Source organism: Acomys minous (genome assembly GCF_964271855.1).
Source record: "Acomys minous genome assembly, chromosome: 3".
Classification (NCBI taxonomy): domain Eukaryota; kingdom Metazoa; phylum Chordata; class Mammalia; order Rodentia; family Muridae; genus Acomys; species Acomys minous.
In genome coordinates this window covers 29,491,112-29,514,385 of record NC_140485.1, presented here as the reverse complement: position 1 = coordinate 29,514,385, position 23,274 = coordinate 29,491,112, and the positions used below count along the sequence as shown (strand labels likewise).

The 23,274-nt window shown below is 49.4% G+C and overlaps 1 protein-coding gene and 1 long non-coding RNA gene across 2 annotated transcripts; one reads left to right on the top strand and one right to left on the bottom strand.

The window, feature by feature from the left end:
* Window positions 1-858: 858 nt before the first annotated feature.
* Window positions 859-2,992, bottom strand: LOC311594576. Its single transcript, XR_014778133.1, has 3 exons — window positions 2,852-2,992; window positions 1,740-2,424; window positions 859-889 (listed from the first exon to the last, which is right to left on the bottom strand). It is a non-coding gene; the product is annotated as an uncharacterized lncRNA (long non-coding RNA).
* Window positions 2,993-15,181: 12,189 nt separating this feature from the next.
* Window positions 15,182-18,452, top strand: CHAC1 (ChaC glutathione specific gamma-glutamylcyclotransferase 1). The gene is made up of 3 exons (XM_084776402.1): window positions 15,182-15,555; window positions 16,409-16,444; window positions 17,544-18,452. Exons 1-3 carry the CDS (start codon window positions 15,325-15,327, stop codon window positions 17,943-17,945), a joined length of 669 nt encoding a protein of 222 aa, XP_084632528.1. The 5' UTR covers window positions 15,182-15,324; the 3' UTR covers window positions 17,946-18,452.
* Window positions 18,453-23,274: the final 4,822 nt, after the last annotated feature.

The following is a 23,274-nucleotide window of genomic DNA, read 5'->3' as shown; positions in this document are numbered from 1 at the left end:
ACCGTTCCCACAGCCCGAGCCGACAGCAGGGGGAAGAACAACAAGACCTCACTCTTCCTGCCCAAAATGAAACAGGAAAGCAGCTCCTAGGCTGGGGGGGGGGGGGGAGCGGGGGAAACTGGGCTGGGACAGAAGGCGAGATGACGAGGCTCCCATGTGGGAGAGACAGGTAGGACACCCGCAGGCCTGCACGTCCACACCAACCAGGCTAGGCTACATTGCCAGATGGTCAGAGAAGAGCCCTGGAGGGGTCCTGATTGCTGGCTCAGTCCATTTTCCACCTCTGATAGCCCCTAGTCACGGAGCTGAGAAAGCACCCAACATCACCCGGGCTTTTGGGCGCCCCAATCTGCAGCCCATGCTAGGCAGTCTCCCTGTTAACTCAGAAGTGGGCCTAGGAGCATGGACAAATTATAATTCGTCTCTCCCAGGATTTCCTCAAGGTGTTTCCCTCCTCCCCAGAGGTAAGGTATTTAAGGCTCTCTTGATCACTCAAGAGTCCCGGAGACTTAGCATTCAAACAAGATTAGACTTTGGCGCTAGACTTGTTGTAAAGCGCTCTGCAGCTTACCAAATGCTCGGTTTTTGTAAATTTTATAAGACAATTCAGAGTTTCGCAGTTTCCCAGCAGCTTGGAGTTACTGTCCTGCCTAAAGAATTAGTCTGACCTCCTCGTGACCTTCGGCCCTGAGGACCAGCTGCTTTTCCAGAGCTTGTTGGCTGGTGACCACCTGGAAATCCTTGTGCTCCGAGTTGGGAGGGGCCGTGAAGAAGGCAGCCGTGCCTTTATTGACTTGCACAGGCAGGGCCACAGTTGATCTAGTCTGGGGGCAGATGAGGGTACACCGACTCCTTCCCGCTTCCACTCAGGCTAGTTGAGGCCACTGGACTGAACCAATAAGTACAACGTTTCACCTCTGCCAGGGGCTCCACAAAGCTCTCCCTCTGTGGGCTCCCTCCTCCCCTCCCTGTGTTATCTCCGCGTGGGTCTGCACCATCCGTGGGCCCAGCCCTCCGCCCCCGTGGGACCTGCAGCATTCCGGGAAGGAGGTGGAAGTGATTCACTCAGGGAACTGTGACTGTCCCTTCCCGGGAAAGGATGCTCCTGGGAGACCCAGTGGTCTTTCCCCAGAGGCCGCGCCCACCGCCCCACGCGTTGCCGGGTGGCCCTGTCCCATCCCGGATTGGGCAGAGGAAGAGGCAGGTGCGCGCGCCCGCCCGTCGGGGTCAGCCCTCCACCTGCCGCCACCGCCGGGCGCCCGGGAGCTCAGCGGCTCCCCCGCCCTCTGCTCTTTGTTACAGCCCGACTTCCTGTTTGTGGTCGCCGACCCCGGCTTACTTCCCGGGCCGGGAAGCTGCCGAAGGCCACGAGTTTCTCGGAGACACTCCCACTGGGTCCAGCCTCCTGCCTCCTCCGAATCCCGCCCCTATCCCGGGAACCCGCGCAGGGCGGTAGCCGCGGGAAAGGGGAAACCTCGGGCGGCCGTCGCGGCGGGACGGCAGGGCGGTCGCCCGGCACTAGAGGGCACTGCGCGCCTGCCCAGGCTGCTGTCCTGCTGGAGGCTCATGGGACCGCCCCTGGCCACAGCTGGGGACCAGTCCAGGAATCCTGAATCAGCTTGGGTCTCTGCTTCGCACAGCTCTTTCCGGGTTCTGTATCGCTAAGCTCAGGGAATAGTAACCCAGTGCGATGCTTTCTTCCAGATTGTCCTGGTGTTCAGAAAGCAAGGCCCCTTCACCTGCTAACGCCAGCTCTGCCGCATCCAGCATCTTCCATCCACCTCCCGCAGGTGGTCATTAAGTCCTGAATGGAAGAGAGCAGGCTTGAAGGCACAAGCATGTAATCTCTGCACTCAGGGAGGCAGAGGGAGGCAGGTCGCTGTAAGTTCGAGGCCAGCCTGGTCTACAAAGCAAGTCCAGGACAGCCAAGGCTACAGAGAGAAACTCTGTCTTGGGGGGAAAAACACAACAACAACAAAAATCAAAAAACAAAACCAACCCAACCCAACCAACCAACCAACCCAACAACAACAACAACAAAAAAAAAAAAGGAAAAAAGAAAAGAGAGCAAGTTTGAAAGGGTTAGAGCTAGTGGCTAAAACTAAATTCCCTTCCAGTGCCATCCCTCATTGCCAAGTGGTCTGGGACGTCCATTTCTTCAACACTGTGTGAATGCCTCTATAGGCCAGACACTGATGGCAAAGCATAGCTGCTTATCTGGAGAGGCTAACCATTCAGTTATTGATTGATTGGTTGATCGATCGATTGACTGAGACAGGGACTTAGCTAAGGCTGGCCTTGAATTCCTTAAGTGGCCAAAGATGACCTTTTCTTGGGGACAAGGGGTAAATTCAGTTGACACTATTTGTAATAGTGAGCTATAGTGGTTGCACTTGCAAGTTGCTGTGACTCCAGGATTGTGTCCTTAAAAAAAAAAAAAAAAAAAAAAAAAAAAAGAGAAGAAATGAAACCTGCGAACTCCAGAGCTGAACACTTGAACAAGTCAGGCAGGGTAGTGCATACCTTTTACCTACAAAGAATGCTTGAATTCTAGGTCAGAATGACAAAAGCCAGTGGATAGCAAGCCCCAGGACAGCCAGGGCTATAGAGAGACCCGGACTCAAACACTCAAACAATAACAACAACAAGAGAGACAGAATCCTGAGTGTTTCAAGAAAGGACACTGCTCAGGTGACGAGGGCCTTATGCTTTCACATGGTTGCAGAGCAAAGAAAATGGTTGTGAATGACCCATCGTCTGCTCATGCACAAGATGACGTATTAGAGCCCCACCGTGAAATACGATAGTTTTGAACCGTCACCAAGTGGAATGTCTTTGATCCGAGAAGCACCTGCAGGCAAGAGGGACTTTGATCCATGGAGCATCTGAGATGGTGTCAGTGTTGTTCAGAGGGTTGGTGTCAGCGTCTCCCCTGGGCCCTAACTACCTGATGTACTCTCTGTTTCCTGTCTCAATCGCTCCTTAAAACACGTGACCCTAAATGACTTTGAGAGGGCGCAGGTGAAAGATTCATTTCAGGTTGTACGGATGTAATGTAGATTCCAATTGAGAATACACAAAGCATGTCATAAGATCAAGTAAACGAACACAAATCAAAATCAGCAATACCATGTGCTATGAGAGGTAGAAAGGACCAAATCTAGTGCACTCTTTTCTTTTAGGACCTGACCTTGCCAAGAACCTTGAGCCATGCTATTATTTTAAAACCTTTTCAGCCAGGCGTGGTGGCACACACCTTTAATCTCAGTACTAGGGAGGCAGAGACAGGCGGATCACTGTGAGTTTGAGGCCAGCCTGGTCTACAAAGTGAGTCCAGGACAGCCAAGGCTACACAGAGAAACCTTGTTTCGAAAAACAAAAACCAAACAAAAAACTTTTCAATGTTTTTTGTTTGTTTTTTTCTTCAAGACAGCCCCTTTTGTTTTGTTTTGTTTTTGTTAAACCTGTTCAATGTTACCTTTGGCTTTTAGTAGTTGTTTGTCCTCCCCCCCTTCCCCAAGTTCACATTGTTTACTTAGAAGTAGCAGCTCCCATTAATAAGACCACAAATAAGACCCACCTGAGCAGTAAGACAGTCTAAAGGCTTTAGTTTGTTTCTTTTAATTGTGTGTATATGGTGTTTTACCTGCATGTCTGTCTGTGGACTACCTATGGGCCTGGTGCTTGCAGAGGCCAGAAGAGGGTGTCAGATCCCCAGGGACTGGAATTACAGACAGTTGTGAATAGTCATGTGGGTGCTGGGAATCAAATTCGTGTTCTCTAAAAAAGAAGCCAGTGCTCATAACCACTGAGCCATCTCTCTGGGCCAGCCCTCCAGTTCTGAAGGAACTACATCAACCAACGAGTTAAAGCTATGTTGTGGAGTTTCAGTGGCCTCGAGGCCCACAAGCACTGTAGGACTTGGGAAAGAGTGTGAACAGTTAACTGGAACCTAAGTATAAACTCGTAGGTGTGAAGGAACTTTTAAGATAGCCCCCAGCTGGCATGGGTGAGTCCACAGAAGTGCAGGGAAGGAGCAGATTGGTGCCATCTCGAGTGACATCTCATGGCAGGGAGCACTTGTTTTAGGAAGGATCCTAAATTAGAAAAGCCAGTGGCTGGGCATGGTGGGACACGCCTATAATCCCAGCACTCAGGAGGCAGAGGCAGGCAGATCGCTGTGAGTTCGAGGCCAGCCTGGTCTACAAAGTGAGTCCAGGACAGCCAAGGCTAACACAGAGAAACCCTGTCTCAAAACACCAAAGAGAGAGAGAGAAAGAGAAAGAAAGAAAAAAAGAAAGAAAGAAAGAGAAAAGCCTTCTGATGGAGGAAAGTTTGAACCTTAAACATCTGTGTATCAGGCAAGATGTTCCCTGTGCTGTGTCAACCCACCAGAGAATGGACAGGATTAGGTAAAGACAGGAGCCACACAAGTAAAAAGAGCCTGTTCCTTTAAGCTCACACCAGTGGCAGGGCCCTACCTGAGTCCAGAAGGAATCCCAGGGGCCCAGTGGGCTAAGATCTGAAGGTCTGCCGTGGGAAACAGTCATCTACATAGAGAGGCTGGTCTCGGGTTGTGTGTCTATGAGGCACTGAGCGCAACAGATTCCTAGAGAAATGCAGCCTGGCAGATGGAGCAGTGAGCCCAGAGCGCACATCTTCAACCATAAGCCTCAAACACACGCAAACAGCGCGAAGCTTTAAACTCTCAAAGCTCTCCCCCAGCAAGGCCGCAAACTCCCAAACTTCCACAAGGAGCACCACTGGGGGACCAAGTATTCAAATGTGTGAGCCGATGCGGGACATTTATCACTCAAACCATCACAAGGACTGTGTCTGGGTGGGCATCCAGCTAAACTGAACAACCCGGGAGGCTGGGTCATCAAAGGCAAACACGCCCTGGGAGTCGGCATATAGAGGGATACAGACAAAGGCACCCATTAAGCCTTGGACGGTAGGCCATTTGCAAGGCTTTGGGATCTGGGCCAGGAGAGTATACGATTACAGCCTCACTTTTAAAGCTGGGGTCCTAGACTTGTCTGCATTCTCAGTAAGGTTTCTCCCTGAACAGCTTTGCTATAGGGGCTTTTACAGGGGACCACTAGCTCTGCTGTTTTAGATTGGGTGTGATATTTACAAGCCCTGTTGTGCCTCAGATTTTCTTTCATCATCATCATTATCATGATCATCATCATCACTATTATTGTTGTTGTTGTTGTTATTATTATTATTATTATTATTATTATTATTATTATTATTATTAAGACAGGGTTTCACTATGTAGCTCTAGCTGGCCTGAAACTTGCTATGTAGACCAAGATGGTCATGAGCTCACAAATTACCTCCCTCTGGCTCCCCAAATGCTGGGATTAAGGTGTGCATCACCACGACTGGCTTCTTAAAAATGATGTATGTGCACGCATATCTGTGTAGGGGCATGTGCACATGAGTTCAAGTACCTACAGAGACCAGAGGCATTGGATTGCTCAGAATGGCCTCCATGTTGGAATAGTAGGGGGGTGGAACTGTTGGGGAAGGATTAGGAGGTGTGGCTATGGTGGAAGAGGTGTGTCTCTAGGGTTGACTTTGAGGTTTCAAAATACAGCACTCCCAGTGCTCTCTGGTTGCTTCCTACTTGTGGGTAAGGATGTGAGCTCTCAGCTTTTTCTGCCACCATGCCCTTGCTTCACCGTCATGGACTCTAACCCTCTGAAAACATAAGGCTGATTAGATTTGTTGTTGGTTTTTTTTTGTCTTTCAAGATAGGGGTTCTCTGTGTGTAACTTTGCCTGTCTTGGACTCCCTTTGTAGACCAGGCTGGCCTTGAACTCAGAAATCTACCTGCCTCTGCCTCCCAAGTGCTGGGATTAAAGGTGTGCGCCACCACCACCTGGCTGATGTTTTTTTGTTTTGTTTTGTTTTGTTTTTATTTATTTATTTATTTTTAAGTTGCCTTGGTTGTGGTGTTTTGGTCACAACAGTTAAAAAAAAAAAAGCTAGTACAATCCCCTTGGAGCTGGAGTTCCAGGCAGCTGTGAGCCTATCGGTGTGGTTGCTGGGAACCAAACCCAGGTCCTCTGCAAGAATAATAAGCACTATTAACCACCAAGCCATTGCGGGGCGTGGTGCTTCACACCTTTGATCCCAGCACTTGGGTGGCAGAGGCAAGAGGATCACTGTGAATTCGAGACTGGCCTGGTCTCCAAAGTGAGTCTAGGACATCCAAGGCAGTGAAACCCTATCTACAAAAACAAAAACAAACAGAAAACTCTAAACAAACAATAAAGGATGAGTCTTCATCTTGGGGCCATAGAGACAGTGGTCTTCAGTTTTGTCCCAAAAGGGGCATAGACGTTTCAGGCATTATTGGGAAGAGGAAACATATCCTAGTTTAATTTCTGTTACTGAGATGAAGCAACCTGACACAAGCAGCCTAGGAGAGGAAGAGTCTATTTGACTTAAAATTCCAGGTTACAGAGCCAGGCATGGTGGTGCACGCCTTTAATCCCAGCAGCAGGGAGGCAGGCGGATCACTGTGAGTTCGAAGCCAGCCTGGTCTACAAAGTGAGTCCAGGACAGCCAAGATAACATAGAGAAACCCTGTCTTGAAAAACAAAAAAACAAACAACAACAACAACACTACCAAAATTCCAGGTTACAGTCCACTATTTTGGGGAAGTCAAGGCAGGAACTCCAGCAGCTAGCTAATCATATTGCATCTACAGTCAGGAACAGAGGAAAATGAGTGCACGCACACTGCCTGCTAGCTTTCTGCCACCGGGACCCTCTGCCTAGGGAATGGTACTACCCACCTGGGCAGGGTTGACCGTATCAATTAACTATCAGGACAATTCCCTAGTCATGTGCCTTTAGTCCCAGTATTCAGGAGCAGAGGTAGGCAGATGTCTACGATTTCAAGGCCAGCCGGGTCTATACAATAAGTTCTGTGATAGCCAAAAGTGAGACCTACACAGTGAGACCCTGTCTCAAACAAAAACAAAACAAAAACCACCCCCCCAAAAAACAAACAAACACGCAAAACCCCCCAAATCAGCCTTCTAGACATTCCCACAGGCAACCTGATAAGACGGTTGCTCACCTGAGCCACCCTTCTCGGCTGATTCTAGGCCTTGCGGGTTGATCTTTAAGACTAACATCACACCTTCCCAGTTACAACCAAGGGGATGGGTAAGTAAAATAGAGTCAGGGACTTTCTGAGGCTTTCATCACCGTTGTAGATCAGGAGAAAAACAAAACAAAACCCCAAAACACTAGGGCTGGAGCTTGGCAGTGGTTGTATGCCTTTAATTCCAGCACTGAGGAGGCAGAGGCAGGTGGATTTCTGAGTTCGAAACCAGCCTGGTCTACAGAGCAAGTTGCAGGACAGCCGGTGCTACAGAGAATCCTTGTCTCAAAACAAACAAACAAACAGCACCCACCCATAAAACCCACCCAAAACAAAGCAAAACACATATGAGAGAGAGAGAGAGCGCGCACACACACACAGAGTACGCACACAAACAAACCAGGGACTAGGGCTATGGCTCAGCAGTTAAGAGCACTTGCTGCTCTTGGAAAGAACCCGGACTGAATTTAGGTTCATATAGAACCCAAAACCTACATGGTTGTTCACAACTATATGTAACTCTAGTTCGAGATGGTCCACTACCCTCTTTTTTTGGGGAGTTGAGACAGGGTCTCTCTGTGTGGCCCTGACTGTCCTGGACTCACTTTGTAGACCAGGCTGGCCTTGAACTCACAGAGACCTGCCTGCCTCTGCCTCCCGAGTGCTGGGATTAAAGGCGTGCGCCACGACCGCCCAGCTCCAATACCCTTCTCTTTTTGTCTTCTCAAACAGCAGACACACACATAGTACACATACATACAAGCAGTCAAAAACACTGATATACATAAAATAAAAGTAAATGACTTTGTTTTGTTTTTGAGTCAGGGTCTCACTATGTATCTCTGGCTGTCCTGGATCTTACTAGGTAGACCAGGTTGTCTTTGAACTCACAGATATCCACCTACCTCTAAAAATCAGTCTCTACAAAACCAAAAAGAGTGTTGGGGATACGGCTCAGTGGTAGAGTATTTGTCTAGCATAAAGAAGCCCTTCTGGACCAATCTGTGAATTGTCTGGCAAGAAAAGAGAGTGAGAAGGCCAGAATTGCTGTACATCGTGGCGCATGCCTTTAATCCTGGCACTCGGGAGGCAGAGCCAGGTGGATGGATCTCTGTGAGTTCAAGGCTAGCCTGGTCTACAAAAATGAGTCTAGGATAGCCAGAAACCCTGTCTTGAAAAACAAAAAACAAAACAAACAAACAAAAAAGAAGGCTAGAATTTGCCTCCATTAAATCTAAGTGTTTAGCCTGATGACATTTCTAAACCACTCGATTCTTCAGAGCCGAGTCAGCAGAGAGCTAGCCTGAGACTCTGCCCTGGATACAGTGGAAAGTAGTAAGTCTTAAAGGAAAATAGTTAGTCAGCCATGCATCAGGCATTGGCTAAAGAGCTCCAGCCCTTGTTAAACCCACAAGGTGAATGCCATTCCTAGTATTTCACAGTAAGGAGATTGATGTCTACACACTACATGGTTAGGGTGGCCCCGCCAGCAAGCACAGGAGTGGGGCTCAAATCTGACCTTAGAGTCTATTCTGGCAGGCAGGCTGGGCATCCTACTGGAATCAGCAGTTTTATAAGGTAACTTTATCCTTATGCATGATTAATTTATGCAAGTCTTTATCTCCCAGAACAAATGCTTTCCCCGGTCTCAGCTAACCACGCTTGCTAGCAACAGTTGTTGATCCAAGTGTCTGGAAGGAGAAGTGAGGAAAAACAGATCACAAGGAAACGGGAAGTGATTGCCTCTAGGGGAACAATAAGGAAAGGTTAATTTGGGAAAGATCCAAAAGAGGAAGCCACCAGGTGACATCATGTGCAAGGCACATGTGACTCTGCAAGGTGGAAGGAATGCTTGGGCCACCACCTCCCCAGAGCTGGTACCTCTGTTGGCATGACATCAGCAGCCCCTCCTGAAGGTACCCTAGAAGGAAAAGCTGAGATGTGTTTGCTAAGTGAGTAGTTGACTGCCTGAGAGAGAAATGCTGGCAAAGGGAAGCAAGGACTGGGAAAGGGCAAAGGTGACAATAGGAAGGCGTTTAAGATCCCCTTAGCCTATTTTAGTGGAGATTTCTATTTTGAGAGTGTTGAACTTCCTTTTGCTTTTGGTTTTTCGAGGACAGGGTTTCTCTGTGTAGCCCTGGCTGTCCTCAAACTCACAGAAATCCACCTGCCTCTGCCTCCCTGAGTGCTGGGATTAATGAAATGTGTCTGCCACCACACCCAGCTTACTCTGGCCTTTTCTTTCTTTCTTTCTTTCTTTCTTTCTTTTTTCTTTTCTTTTCTTTTCTTTTTTTTTTTTTTTGAGACAGGGTCTCTCTGTGTAGCCTTGTCTGTCCTGGACGCGATTTGTAGACCAGGCTGGCCTCGAACTCACAGAGATCCACCTGCCTCTGCCTCCCAAACCCTGGCCTTTTCAAGGTGACAGTGTGTGTTCTCTCCCCCCTCCTCTCTCCCCTTCTCCCTTCTTTCCTCCCCTGGTCTCACTACTTTTGTGCATGGTCTTCTGCATTGCCATTGCTGTAGTGACTCCTCTGGGCCTTCAAAGATGAGCACGTTTTGTGAGAGCTCCCACACCGGTGGAAGAAGGGCTACCAGAAGGTTGTCGGGTAAGGAGGCTTGGAACTAGGCGACTTGTGTTTAGACTCAGGATCTGTAAGTACAACTATGCCACTGTGAGTTGTGTGCCTCACTTTCCTGTGTGCTTATCTGTGAAGTTATACTTACCTTCCAACCGAGTGGAGAAATTTATACTCATTTTTATTTATTTCGAGGCAAGGTCCTACTATGTAGCCCTGGCTGGCCTAAAACTCACCATGTAGACCAAATTCCAGAGATCCACCTCCATCTGCCTCCCAAGAAAAACTTATAATTAGAATAGATGCAAAAATGTTTAGCAAACTGTTTAGCACCTGGAAAAAATAGACAATAAATTATTGTTTCTGGCATGTAAACACGAGGCGCAGAGGATGGATAAACAGATGTGACCTAAGGGGTTGTAGAAGCGTAGAGTGAGTGTCTAACTCTGTCTGGATAAGATCAGGCTCTGGGGCTGGGCGTGGTGGCGCACGCCTTTAATCCCAGCACTCGGGAGGCAGAGGCAGGCGGATTGCTGTGAGTTCAAGGCCAACCTGGTCTACAAATGGAGTCCAAGACAGCCAAGGCTACACAGGGAAACCCGGTTTTGAAACTACCCCTCCCCCCAAAAAGGTCCTGAACCTTCAGTGGGCAGGAAGAAGTCTGAAGAAAAACACCAGGGAGGCATTCTCCAGGTGATGCGGACGCCAGCGCTCCACACATGAGAGCTGAGTTTCCCGGCTCCTAAGTCCAGGCCCATAGATGTTACTACCATCTATGGTTTAAGTTCTTCTGTGCATTGTGTTTGTACATCTATGTTCATTCCTGTCATGTGAATTGATCATAATTTACTTGAACATTTAGCTATTTTTCGATAGCTATGTAGTAGTTCTTCTTTTGGTGTTTTCTCCTCCTCAGTCATCAAAAAAGCACTAAGATTTGATTTTTTTGTTTTTTGTTTTTGTTTTTGTTTTGTTTTGTTTTTGTTTTTTGAGGCAGGGTTTCTCTGTGCATCCTCAGCTGTCCTGGACTCACTTTGTAGACCAGGCTGGCCTCTGAACTTACTGAGATCCTCTGTGCTGGCCTCTGCCTCTGCCTCCCGAGTGCTGGGATTCAAGGCAAGCACCACCATGCCTAGCTGCACTAGGATTTGAAAGTACCTTTTTTTATTTAAAAAGTACATTTGAGATCCGGGCAAAGTGATCCCAGCACTTGCGGAGGTAGAAGCAATGGATCGCTAGGAGTTCAAGGCCAGCCTAGTCTACAAAGCAAATGCAGAACAGCCAAGGCTTCATCACAGAGAAACCCTATCTCATAGAACCAATTTTTTTTTTTTAATTTTAAAAAGGAAAAGAAAAATTACACTTCAGGATGGCATCTCAGTACTTAGGAGGCAAAGGCAGGCAGAGCTCTTCAAGTTTGAGGTGAGTGTGGTTTATACAGGGAATTCCAGGCCAGCCAGAGATACATAGTGAGACTCTGCCTCAGAAAGAGAAAAGAAAAGAAAAGAAATGAAAACAACAACAACAACAAACATTTGAGATTGGAGGTGTAGCCAGTTGCTAGAATGCTTGCCTAGCATATACAAAACCCTGGGTTTCATCCCAGAGTTGCACAAATCAGAACTGCTGATGCATGTCTACAATTTAGCATTCGAGATGTAGACGCAGGAGGATGAGAAGTTCGAGGTCATCTTCAGTTACATAGCAAGTTCAGGCCAGCTAAGGATACATGAGACTCTGTTACAACAGACAAAAACAAACAAAAATGACCTTTCAGGACTGGTGAGATGGAGCAGTGCGTAAAAGAGCTTGCCACAGTGCCCTATGACCTGAAGTGGATCTCTGGGACGTCCAGAAGTTGTTCTGGGACCTTCACACATGCTTGCATCATGTACCCACTCACATACATGCGAAATACATAAACAAATAAATACAGTAAAGAATAACTATTCCATTGAGCACAACCATTTCTCAACACAGCACCCACACCTCCACATTAGCATTTGGTGTTTCCATCTTTAGTCAGGCATTCTTTCACTGATCTGTTTGTTGCAAAAAGGTCTCACACTGTAGCCCAGGCTTCCTTGGAACTCACTGTGTCGCCAAGACTAGCCTCATGTTTCCATCAAGCCTCCTGTTTCAGCTTCCCCAGTGCTGGGGTTCCAGCCACGAGCCACCACACCCTGTCTGTTGTTGTTTTTTAATAGTTTTACTATTGCTCATATGACTGTCCATATCCTGCATTTTTTGGTTTACTATGCAGCCATAGGCATTTTTACTAGAATGTTGTCATAATAGATACTGATTTTTAAATGAGGTAAAAATAGCCCTATTAAGCCAGGTGCGGTGGCACACACCTGTAATCCAAGCACTAGGGGAGGCAGAGGCAGGTGGATCTCTGTGAGTTCAAGGACAGCCTGGTCTACAAAGTGAGTCCAGGCCACCAAAGGCTACACAGAGAAACCCTGTCTTGAAAAACCAAAAAACAAAGCAAAACAAAAACAAAATCTTATGGTTTTGAGATAGGGTCTCACTATACAGCCCAGGCTGACCTTGCTCCTGCCTCGACTTTCCATGTTTTGAGATTATGGGAGGGGACAATCATCCTTGCAGAAATAGTCTTCTTTAGGAAAATCCTTTCTTTCCTTTTTAAAAATCTCAACCAGAATGAAAATTTTAAAAAGGTCTAAATTTCCTGCCATGCTGTCTCAAGGCCATGTAGGACTCAGAGATGCTCACTCTGGGCATTTTAATGAGCTTTCCCAGAGTCCTTCATGCAAATAGTGCACACAGCCTGCTTCTTTCCCCAGGGCTGAGAATGGAATCAGGGCTTTACACATGCTAGGCAAATACTCAACCACTCAGTTTCTCTCACACTTCTTTAAGTTGAAAAGTTGTATTAGGTAGTTGGTTGGTTGTTTTTTCGAGACAGGGTTTCTCTGTGCAGCCCTGGCTGTCCTGGACTCGCTTTGTAGACCAGGCTGGCCTCGAACTCACCACCATCTGCCTCTGCCTCCATAAGTGCTGGTTTTGCAGGGGTGCACCACTGTTCCCAGCTTATATTAGGTTATTTACAACCTGTTTTTCATGTAATTATACAGCGTAGTTAGTGTTTCAACGCAGTGCCTTGCAGAACAGTGTGAGTGCTGCAGAGATTCAGGTGGGTGTGTCAACTTTGTTACCATATATGGCTGCCTGTTTATTTTCTCTGTGTGTCTTTGTATACTTCTCTATCACGTGGATTGTCCACAGTTTACTGGAATGTTTAGCTATTTTTAGGTACTGAAGAGTTTCTTCCTTTGCTTTTGCTGCCATAAACAACAAAACATTAAAATTTCAGGCACACGGATTTTTCTTCTTCATAGTTTGAAGAATTTCCTGGAGTGGAAAGGGGGAGGGGTAATCACAGGGTTTTTTTTTCTACTGACTCAGATATTTTCAGCAGTACATCAGTTGTCCCCTCCCCCACTCCCCACTCCCCACCCCACCCCCTCCCACAAGGTGAGGCAAGAGTCTTAGGGGCTATTTTCTGTAAGAAATGGCAGCAGAGGGACTAACCCAGAAGGCAGGGCAGAGGGGGCAGAATAAGTATGGACAGGGGTGGCAAACAGGAAAGTGACCAGACACAACCGTTTTTCTAAACAATGTTCCATTCAGAAGAGTACTGTGTGATCCTCGTAGGGAAGCCAGACCCGGGGCAAGCATGCACCAAAGGTATAGAGACCGTGAGTGTGGGGGCCCGCATTCTATCCCCACCACTGCAAAAGCAAACGAACTTTCCTCCAAGTTCTAAGAGTATTTGCACTCCGTTCATCCATGCATTTATTCATTAGAGACAGGGTCTTGCTTTGTAGCCCATGCCGGCCTGAATCTCCCTCCAGGTCTCTGTTCTCAGCCTCTCTATGTGGCCAGGTGGTGGTAGTGCACACCTTTAATCCCAGCACTCCAAAGGCAGAGCCAGGAGGATCTCTGTGAGTTCCAGGGCCAGCCTGATCTACAGATTGATTCCAGGACAGCCAGGCATACACACAGAGAAACCCTGTCTCCAAAAACAAAAACAAAAACTAGTTTCTCTATGAGTTTCAGGCGTGTATTAATAGTGAATTCCATGTCAGCCTAGCTGGAGGATGGGGGAGGCACTGTGGAGAGACAGAGCAGGAGGGAGGAAGGTGGGAGAAAGCGAGCGAGCGCTTAGACACGTCTGGGATGAATCAATCTTGTTTATATAATGTTTGGGTTAAATAATTAATTTCTCTGCCAGCGAGCTCACTCCAGTTCCTCTAAGTGCTCACGGTTTTGCTTTCCTAAGGAAAGATGCCCAGAAGGAGTCAAACTCTTCCTCCTCTCCAACTTGCAGCTTGGAGTGGTGGTGGCTCTGAGAGGAGAGGCGAGGGTAGGCTGCTTGGGAGACAGCTCCTGAGACCAGCCAAGTAGGAGTCAGGCCAGGGAGGGACTGGCCAAGGAGATGGCTGATGCCTGGTTGCCCTCTTCGGTGCCAGAGCCCATCACCCACCGCCCAGCAAGAGGCCATGGGAAAAGACTGCCAGCTACCCTCAGTCCTCTGCGCTCTCTTTAATCAACATTCCTCCAAACCTCAGTGCCTACAGAGATTAAGCACTGCTGCAAAATCCCAAGCCTAGGAGAATGAAACCCATAGCCTTGGGATAAAACTGGCCTAGCATTCTTCTCTTTATGGCCTTGCCCAACGGGTACTGGAGGCCATACTAAAAGTGACTGCTCTGCCCAAGGCTTGTTCAGTTTTGGCTTTTCCTCAAACCCATCTGAACTCAGGGGTCCCACATATGGCCCCAGGAGTAACCCTCACGTGAGGCCTATAAGCTTGCACCACCCAGCCTGACTCAACTACAGCCTTTGCAAAAACTCTTACGGCCCCGTGACTCAGTTTCTCCGACTGCTCACGTGGGCAACAGCATGAGACACCAGAGTGGAATGCGGAGGGTGCCCAGACAGCTTCTCTGCGGTGGGTGCGTGCTTTCAGGCGAGGCCACAGAGGCAGGAGTTGGTGCCACCCAGAGCATTCTTTCTGGCCTTGCCCTGCACTGGCCACCGCTGTGGGTGGCAATGATTCTGCCACGTGCACTGGCTGGACTGTGAGAGGGACACTGCCCAATCCATTCAAAGGGCCTTCTGAGGAGACGGCGGGTGCCCTCGCCCGTTCCCAGGCCGGTTCCCAGTACCCGCAACCTGATGCAATCCGTGGCGCGCTTGCTGCATGCTGGTGCTAGAGAAACCTTCCCTGCCGTTGCATCACTCCATCTAGGTCTGCTACGGAGGAGGGGCCGAACCAATCAGCGGGCGCGTTGGGCCGGGGGGCGGGCTGCTCTGGTACCCATTTGGAAGGAGGCGCGGTTAACCAAGAAGCAAAATCCAAACGTGATTGGCCAAAACGAGATTGCCCCGCCCCAATCACCGCGCCAGCTGGAGGCAGCTGGTGGGTCCTCCCGGCCTGAGGGTTTAAAGAGCGCCTCCGGGGGAACCTTTCAGCTGGAGCGACCGATCGGTGCCAGGCCAGGTGTACGCGTCCGTCGGTCCTTCCGTGCCCGTGCCCGTGCCGGAGACCAGCCCCGGAGGCCGCCCGGGCCCGTCCCTGCGCCCGGCACCATGAAGCAGGAGTCCGCAGTCCAGAGCACCCCGCCTCCTTCACTGTCCCCTGCACCATCAGCGCCGCCCTCCTGGGAGGATGGTGACCCCCAGGCTCTGTGGATTTTCGGGTATGGCTCCCTAGTGTGGAAGCCGGATTTTGCCTACAGCGACAGCCGCGTGGGCTTCGTACGTGGCTATAGCCGCCGGTTTTGGCAGGGAGACACCTTCCATAGGGGCAGTGACAAGATGGTGAGCATCCTACTGTGCCCAGAGGAGTGAGGTGGGGTTGGCAGGAGAGTGGGCACCCATGTCCTAGAATGGCAGGGACTCTGGGCTAACTGAGGGCAATGTGTAAACCTGGTTTGTGGTTTAAATGTGTGTGCCTGGGGTTCGGGTTGGCGTTTGCACCTGTGGATTCTTGTGTTGATTACCGTCCGAGCTACCTGTTTGTCCACCCCGCCCCCACCTTCTCTTCCCCCATCTGCCCATCACCCCTTGTTCATGTATTTGGATCACTGGATGAATGGCCTTCTCCGAGGCTTGGGGCTTGGCTGGCACTCTTGGCTGTTGACAGATAATTATTTTCTCCCTTCTCCATCTTTTTCTTCCTTTCTCTTCTTTTCTTTTTCCTCTTCCTCTTCCTCCTCCTCTCCCTTTTCCTCTTCCTCCTCTTTCTTGCCTACTTCTTGCTCTGTGGCCCCAAATTTATGGCAAACCTCTTCCCCCTCATGCTCTGGAGAGGCTGGGAGCACAGGTTCAAGTCACAACAGGATTATAGCTCAGTCCTGTAGCCAGGTGTGGTGGTGCCAGCCTGCAGAGGCAGGTGGATCTCTGTGAGTTCAAGGCCAGCCTGGTCTACAAGATCAAGCCTAGACCAGCCAAGCCTACACAGAGAAACTCTGCCTTGAAAAACAAAACAAAAAGCTCAGTCCTGTGTGTAAGTGTGTGTGTGTGTGTGTGTGTGTGTGTGTTTGTATGTTGCTTAATATTGGACCTAAGGCCTTGTCCATGATAGACAAGCACTTTGACACTAAGGTACATTCACAGCCCTTTTGGAAGAGCTAATATCTAATTTTTTTTTAAATCTTGCTTCCCTCTTTAGCCTGGCCGAGTGGTGACCCTCCTTGAAGATCATGAGGTAAGTACGCAGTCAAGAAGGGAATCCTGGGATCCAGTATGTCAGGGTGAGGGAGGTCGGGGTGGTTGGGGTGGTGTTGGGGAGTGGGGGGAGGTGGGGTCAGAGTTCTTGTGTGGGCCGAGTGCAAGTGTAGCCTAGCTCAGGGCTTCTTGGAGAAGCACCTGAAGGTCTTGTCAAGATGCAGGCCTGCGTTTAGGTTGGTAGAGTGAGGTGTGAAAATGCAGGGTCGCTCACATGACACCATTAGCTCTGGGGTGAACTAGATACACAGGCCTGCTGCTCTCCTGGGGCAAGTACACTTATGTCAACCCTTAGGAAAAGTGACATTCCCAGGCATGGTGGCCCTTGCCTTTAGTCACAGCACATAGGAAGCAGAGGCAGATGGATCTTAGTGAGTGCAAAGTTATTCTCAGCTATGTACACAGTGCAATACCAGCCTGTACTATAATGCTACTTTATCTCAAAAAAAAAAAAAAATCAAGGGAAATAGGGTGAGAAGTCTTGCTTCTGGGTGGCTCAGCAGCCGCCAACCACCTTAGGTTTTTTTTTTGTTTTGTTTTTGTTTTTGTTTTTTAAATCATGGAGAAATGATTCAGCAGGTAGAACCACTTTCTGCTTTAACAAAGGACCTGGGTTTGGTTCCTAGCACCTACACAGTGGCTTACTGTCTGTGCCTCTACGTCCAGGGGATGGATCTGACTCTTCTGGCCTCCAAGGTCACCAGGTCACCAGGCACACACGTGGCTCAGAAACATATATGCAGGCAAAGTACCCATACACATAAACATTTCAAATTACAGTTATTTGTGTGTGCGCACGCATGCTCCTACGCATGCTATAGGGCACGTGTGTAGGCAAGAGGAGCACCTATGGAAGTAAATGCCTTCTTTCCAGTATGTATGTCTCAAGGATTGAATTTGGGGTGTTAGGTTATCAGGCACGGGTAGCAAGCACTTCTACTCCTTGAGCTATTGCCCCGCTCCCCCCATCTCTTTTATAGAGCACAGTTGTAGAGTGTGCCTAAGGCAACATTCTAGAATGAAGGCAGGACCAACAGTGAGCCCTGTGACTGACTGGAGGTGTCTCTGTTTTCTCCTAGGGCTGCACTTGGGGTGTGGCATACCAGGTTCGAGGGGAGCAGGTGAGCGAGGCGCTGAAGTACCTGAACGTGAGGGAAGCAGTACTTGGCGGCTACGACACTAAGGAAGTCACCTTTTATCCTCAAGATACCCCTGACCAACCCCTCACGGCACTGGCCTATGTGGCCACCCCACAGAACCCTGGCTACCTGGGCCCTGCTCCAGAAGAGGCCATTGCCACACAGATCCTTGCCTGCCGAGGCTTCTCTGGTCACAACCTTGAGTATTTGCTGCGCTTGGCGGACTTCATGCAGCTCTGTGGGCCTCAGGCGCAGGACGAGCACCTGGAAGCTATTGTGGACGCCGTAGGAGCCATGCTGCCTTGCTCTTACCTCACCAAGCAGCCCCTGGCCCTCATCTGAGGAGCCACGCCCCTGCAGGGAGTGTCCACGTGGATCCTGTTGAACATCAACATGTAGTACTTGAGATAGACTTGATGGAGCTAGAGAAACTCAAAAAGGCATGGTGGGTGGCTGGGAACTTGGTGTCTCTTGCCTCTGCCTGTCTGCTAGCCTCCAACCCTTTCTTGACCGATCCTGACTTACTACTTGAAACCTTATTTATTGCACCATGTTGGTGTGGTGGTCAGGGCAGGTGGGGGACCTGCCCTGGATGTGGGCCCTGCTGTGCAGTGGCTCTGCCCTAGTCTTCTGGTACCTAACCAGAATCCCCCCACCCACCCACACACCCCCCATTGCTGCTGCTAATTCTACACTACCCAGGCCTCCACATCCCCAGGGAGCCTGCAAGAGCCTTGATCCTCTGTCCACCCAGACTAACTATCAGCTGCCCATGTTGCTGCCGGCCTGCTGGATAAGGGGCAGCAGAGAAGGAGAGCGAAGCCCTTCAAGGACCAAGGTCCAGCATCCCTCTTCGTTGCCCGGGGCCCCGAGATGGAGATGGATCTCATGTAGAGACAACGATGCTGAGACTGGGCCTCTTTTCCCTTTCGTTTCATTTCCCTATCTGTCTGTCCGTCCGTCCGTCCGTCTGTCTGTCTGTCTGGATCACTCCTGTAAACCCGTTGGTCTATTCCTGGTTAACATTACTCCAGGTCCCTTCTCAGCCTGTCCCACACTGTTATCCATAAATAATCTTTAATTACCTTTGCCAGACTACGGTTTGTCTTTGTATGGGGCTTGGGCAAGTGAGGGGTAAACCTTGGAAGGATCCCAAGAAGGAAAAAGGCTCTCTCCTCTCCTCTCCTCTCCTCTCCTCTCCTCCCCTCTCCTCTCCTCCTCTCCCCTCCCCTTCCCTCTCCTCTCCTCTGCCTTCTCCTAGAACCTAGGCAGTAATAGCAGGGCCCACTGTTTCCATGGGCACATCCCAGGGCTTGGTGTACACAAATAATGCCCCAAGCTCCACCTGAAAGCCTATGAGCAGCAAGCTTGCCTCTGCCCTGGGACCCGTGCCTCACCCTCCCCACCTGTCCCAAGAAGGCTAGTTTGCTTGGAGCTCAGGCTAGACTTTTCCTCCATCTTTAAGGCCCAGCCACTGCCTCTTTCTGAAAGCCAGTTAAGATCATGGCTCCTTATTGAAGGGGCACTTGGGTTGGGTTATGGCGATGACAGCTTCTTAGGCAATGCCAATAGAAGGGCCCTGTGGCCTGGAATTGATGTTCCTTTTATTCCTAGAGCCCCATTGGGATGTAGTGTTGGCTGGCCCTTCTGATCTGAACTGTTAGGACACCCACAATGGTCCTTTTCCTGTCTCGTTTAACCCCTGCATGTCCCTAGGTGTTGCTTCTCATACCCTGGCTCCTCGGGTCAGGTCACAGCTCCCAGATTTCAACCCTAGGGAGTGGGTGGCCTCCTAGAGCCTGAACAGCAGGAGAGTGAGTCCAGCCTAGCCCCTCCCCTCACTGCCCAGTCCCAGGGAGGGAAACACTCAGAAGTGCTCAGCCCTGTAAGCTGTCTCCTTAGGGGATGCTCTCTGTGAGCAGCGCATGGGACAAGCTGGCTGGTATGTGTTGCTGCTGCTTTTGTAGCCAGTCCCCTGATGGATCTGGGTGTCCCCAGCAGGGTCAGCTCTGATGAGCTGGTAGGGCAGTGTGCCTGGGAAGTGTGCCATACTGCGTGGTGTGCCTATGTTTTGACAACCTCGTGTCTTGGCCATTGATGGGAAAAGTGTGGACTATAGCCAGGTTCTTCTGGGAACCTGGACAGGGCAACAGAACAACAGGAGGCAAGTGGTGTCAGGTAACTCTTGGTGGCCTTGCCCGGGGTCCCCTTGGGGGGAGCAGGACCCAGCTCAGCCTGCCCTGGATTGGAAGGCAGTGAAGGCCGCTTGGCAGCGCACACAGGCCACCATTCTTTTTTGTTGTTTTGGGGGTGGTGGTGGGTGTTGACCCTAGGTACTTAAGGCTCTTACACATACTAGACAAAGGGCTCTACCACTGCAGCACACTCTCATGCCCCCTTTAGGTTTTGCTTTGAAAAGGATCTTAGACCAGGCGTGGTGGCACATGCCTTTAATCCCAGCAGAGGCAGGGGGGTGTACAATGTCAGTCCAGGACAGCCAGGGCTACACAGAGAAACCCTGTCTCAAAAACAAACAAACAAATAAACAAAACCAAAAAAGAAAAAGAAAAGGATCTTAGTAAGTTGCCCAAGCAGGCCTTGAACTTGCAATCCTCCTGTCTCAGACTCCAGAGCAATGGGGATTGCAGGTCTACCCCACAAAGCAACACCTAAGCTTACCATTCATTCTTCAAGCCATGGGCCATGCACAGTTTTAGGCATGTTGGGGGTACAGCATAAGGGGGTCTCCCCCCCCCCCAAGGAATTTGGAGTCTAGAAGTGGTGACAATTTTGCATGATAATGTGATCACATAAACAGGTCCCCTGACTCAAGTCAGTGGACAGTCAGGGAATGCTGTCTGGGTGACAGAGCTCCAAACGGAACCTCTGGGCATAGTGATTCAGGGGACGCTGTGTGCCTGAGGGGGAGATGAGGTCAGATGGACTTGCACATAGAGGGAACGTGGGGCTAGACAGGTGGCAGCCCAGAGGCTGGCCAACGAGGTGAGTTGTGCCAGGCTGTGGCATTCCTCCTGAGTCAGCGGAGGACCTTGGCAGGTGGTGAGCGGGAAAGGGATGTGCATGAGAAGGAACACTAGCTTCCGGGTCAGATTGCTGGCTGGAGGTAAAGGTGGCATGAGCCGAGACAGCCACAGGGCCAGCGGGGCTTGGTGCTAGGTTGCAGGAAGCAGAGAAAAGGACTGAAGACGCAGAAGAGAAAGTTCATTTAAATGCAGACTCCATTTCCTCCCCTAACTCCACCCCCTACACTGAGGCCTCCCCCCCATTGTGAGGAACCCCAGGAATGGGAAAAGGATGCTGCCACAAGGAGAGAAAAGCATGCAGGAACTGAAGACATAAGAGGCATCTGAGTCTCAAGACCCTTTAGAAACAAAACCTTGTTGAACACCACAAGAATGGCTATAGAGCTGGGCATGGTGGTGCATGCCTTTAATCCCTGCACTCTAGAGGCAGAGGCAGGAGGATCACTTATGACTTCGAGGCCAGCCTGATCTACAGATTGAGTTCCAGGTCAGCCAGGGCTCCACAGAGAAACCCTGTCTTTTTTTTTTTGGTTTTTCGAGACAGGGTCTCTCTGTAGCCTTTGCTGTCCTGGACTCACTTTGTCGACCAGGCTGGCCTCGAACTCACAGTGATCCGCCCGCCTCTGCCTCCCGAGTGCTGGGATTAAAGGCATGCGCCACCACGCCCGGCTGAGAAACCCTGTCTTAAAAAAACAAACAGGGCTGGAGAGACGGCTCAGCGGATAAGACCACTGTCTGCTCTTCCAAAGGTCCCGAGTTCAATCCCCAGCAACCACATGGTGGTTCACAACCATCTATAGTGAGATCTGGTGCCCTCTTCGGCACGCAGGCACACATGCAGATAGAGCACTCATACATAAAATAAGTAAATAAAATATTTAAACAAACAAGTGGCCTGGTGTGGCGGGGCATACCTCTAATTCAAGGCAGAGGCAGGTGGATCTCTGTGAGTTCGAGGCCAGCCTGGTCTACAAAGCAAGTCTAGGACAGCCAAGGCTACACAGAGAAAACCTTTCTTGAAAAACCAACCAACCAACCAACCAACCAACCAAACCAAACCAACCAAACAAAAAAAACCCAAACAAACAAGTGGATATAGATACTAGAAATAGAAATTTGGGACCAGTGTTATGGCTCAGTGGGTAAAAGCACTTGCCATTTAAGCTTGATGACCTGAGTTCAGTCCCCTGAATCCATGCAAATGTGGAAGGAGAGAGCTGACTAGGCAAAGCTGTCCTCTGACCTCCACACATGGACACACACACACACAAACACACACACACACACACACACATCTCACAAAAATAACACACTTAAAAAGGAAACAGAAATTGAGAAGTTTAAAAATAGTTAAGTTAAAAATAAGAGCAAAAGAGCTGGGCATGGTGGCGCACACCTTTAATCCCAGCACTCAGGAGGCAGAGGCAGGCAGAGCTCTGTGAGTTTGAGGTGGGCCTGGTCTACAGGACTACAAGAGAAACCGTGTCACCCCTTCCCCCCCCAAAAAACGAACAAGAATCCTGGAGAGATGACAGCATAGGCACTGAACCTGTTGGTCTTGGAACTCACATGGTACACAAAGCCTGAACGGTTTCCTTTGGGTTTGTTTGTTTGTTTTTATGTAGTGGTACACACCTTTGCCTCCCTCAACATAACATTTGTATTAATTATTTGGGGATTTTGTACAGTGCACTCCGTCACACTCTCTTCCCTTTCTATCCAGGTCCACGTTCCCACCCTTGAGTCTTCCTCCCAGAAAATAAACAACAGAAAAACACTCCAGCAAACTTGGCAGTGGTGGCACACACCTTTAATCCCAGCACTTAGGAGGTAAGAGGTAGGCTGTAGCAGAATATTTGATCCCATTTGTGAACCCCGAGATTGTGAAACGTAAAAACCTGTTTCTTGTTTGGTGTGGTTGAGCCCTAGCACACACCTTTAATCCAAGAGCCATCTGTATACAAGATTAAATAAAGTTAACCCTAGGTCAAGAGGTGGAGAAAAAAACAAAAACAAAAACAAAATACCTGATGGAATAAACAGAAAGGATGGGCTTTGAGTTGAAGGGTATTTAAAATAGTGTGAAGAGAAAGGGCTTTTGGCCTTTTCTGCCTGGGATATAAACAGCGTAGAAGGAGCTTTTTCTTTCTGGAATATTTGGTGAGTAGGAAGGTCAGCTGAGTACTTTCTCTGCCTCTCTGAGCCAGCAGGTTTTCACCCCAACATCTGGTTCCTGAGTTCTCATTGGTAAAATCAAACTATTTGGATTTTCATTCTTTAAAAATAGCACAGGAGGAGCTGGAGAGATGGCTCAGTGGTTAAGAGCACCACCTGCTCTTCCAAAGGTCCTGAGTTCAATTCCCAGCAACCACATGGTGGTTCACAACCATCTGTAATGTGATGTGATGCCCTCTTCTGGCCTGTGGGTGTACATGCAGGCAGGAACACTGTATACATAATAATAAATAAGTATTTAAAAAAAAAAACAGCACAGGAGGATCCGAGTTCAAGGCCAGCCTAGTCTACAGAGCTAGTTCTAGGGCAGGCAGGGATGCACAGAGAAATCCTGTCTTGTAAAAAACAACCAAACAACCAAACCACCAAGTGTTGCCCAGATACTCCCTGGA

Coding starts and splice junctions, on each gene's coding strand:
- CHAC1 (XM_084776402.1), top strand. CDS start 15,325: ATGAAGCAGGAGTCCGCAGTCCAGAGCACCCCGCCTCCTTCACTGTCC. Junction 15,556..16,408: donor ATAGGGGCAGTGACAAGATG/GTGAGCATCCTA, acceptor TTCCCTCTTTAG/CCTGGCCGAGTGGTGACCCT. Junction 16,445..17,543: donor CCCTCCTTGAAGATCATGAG/GTAAGTACGCAG, acceptor GTTTTCTCCTAG/GGCTGCACTTGGGGTGTGGC.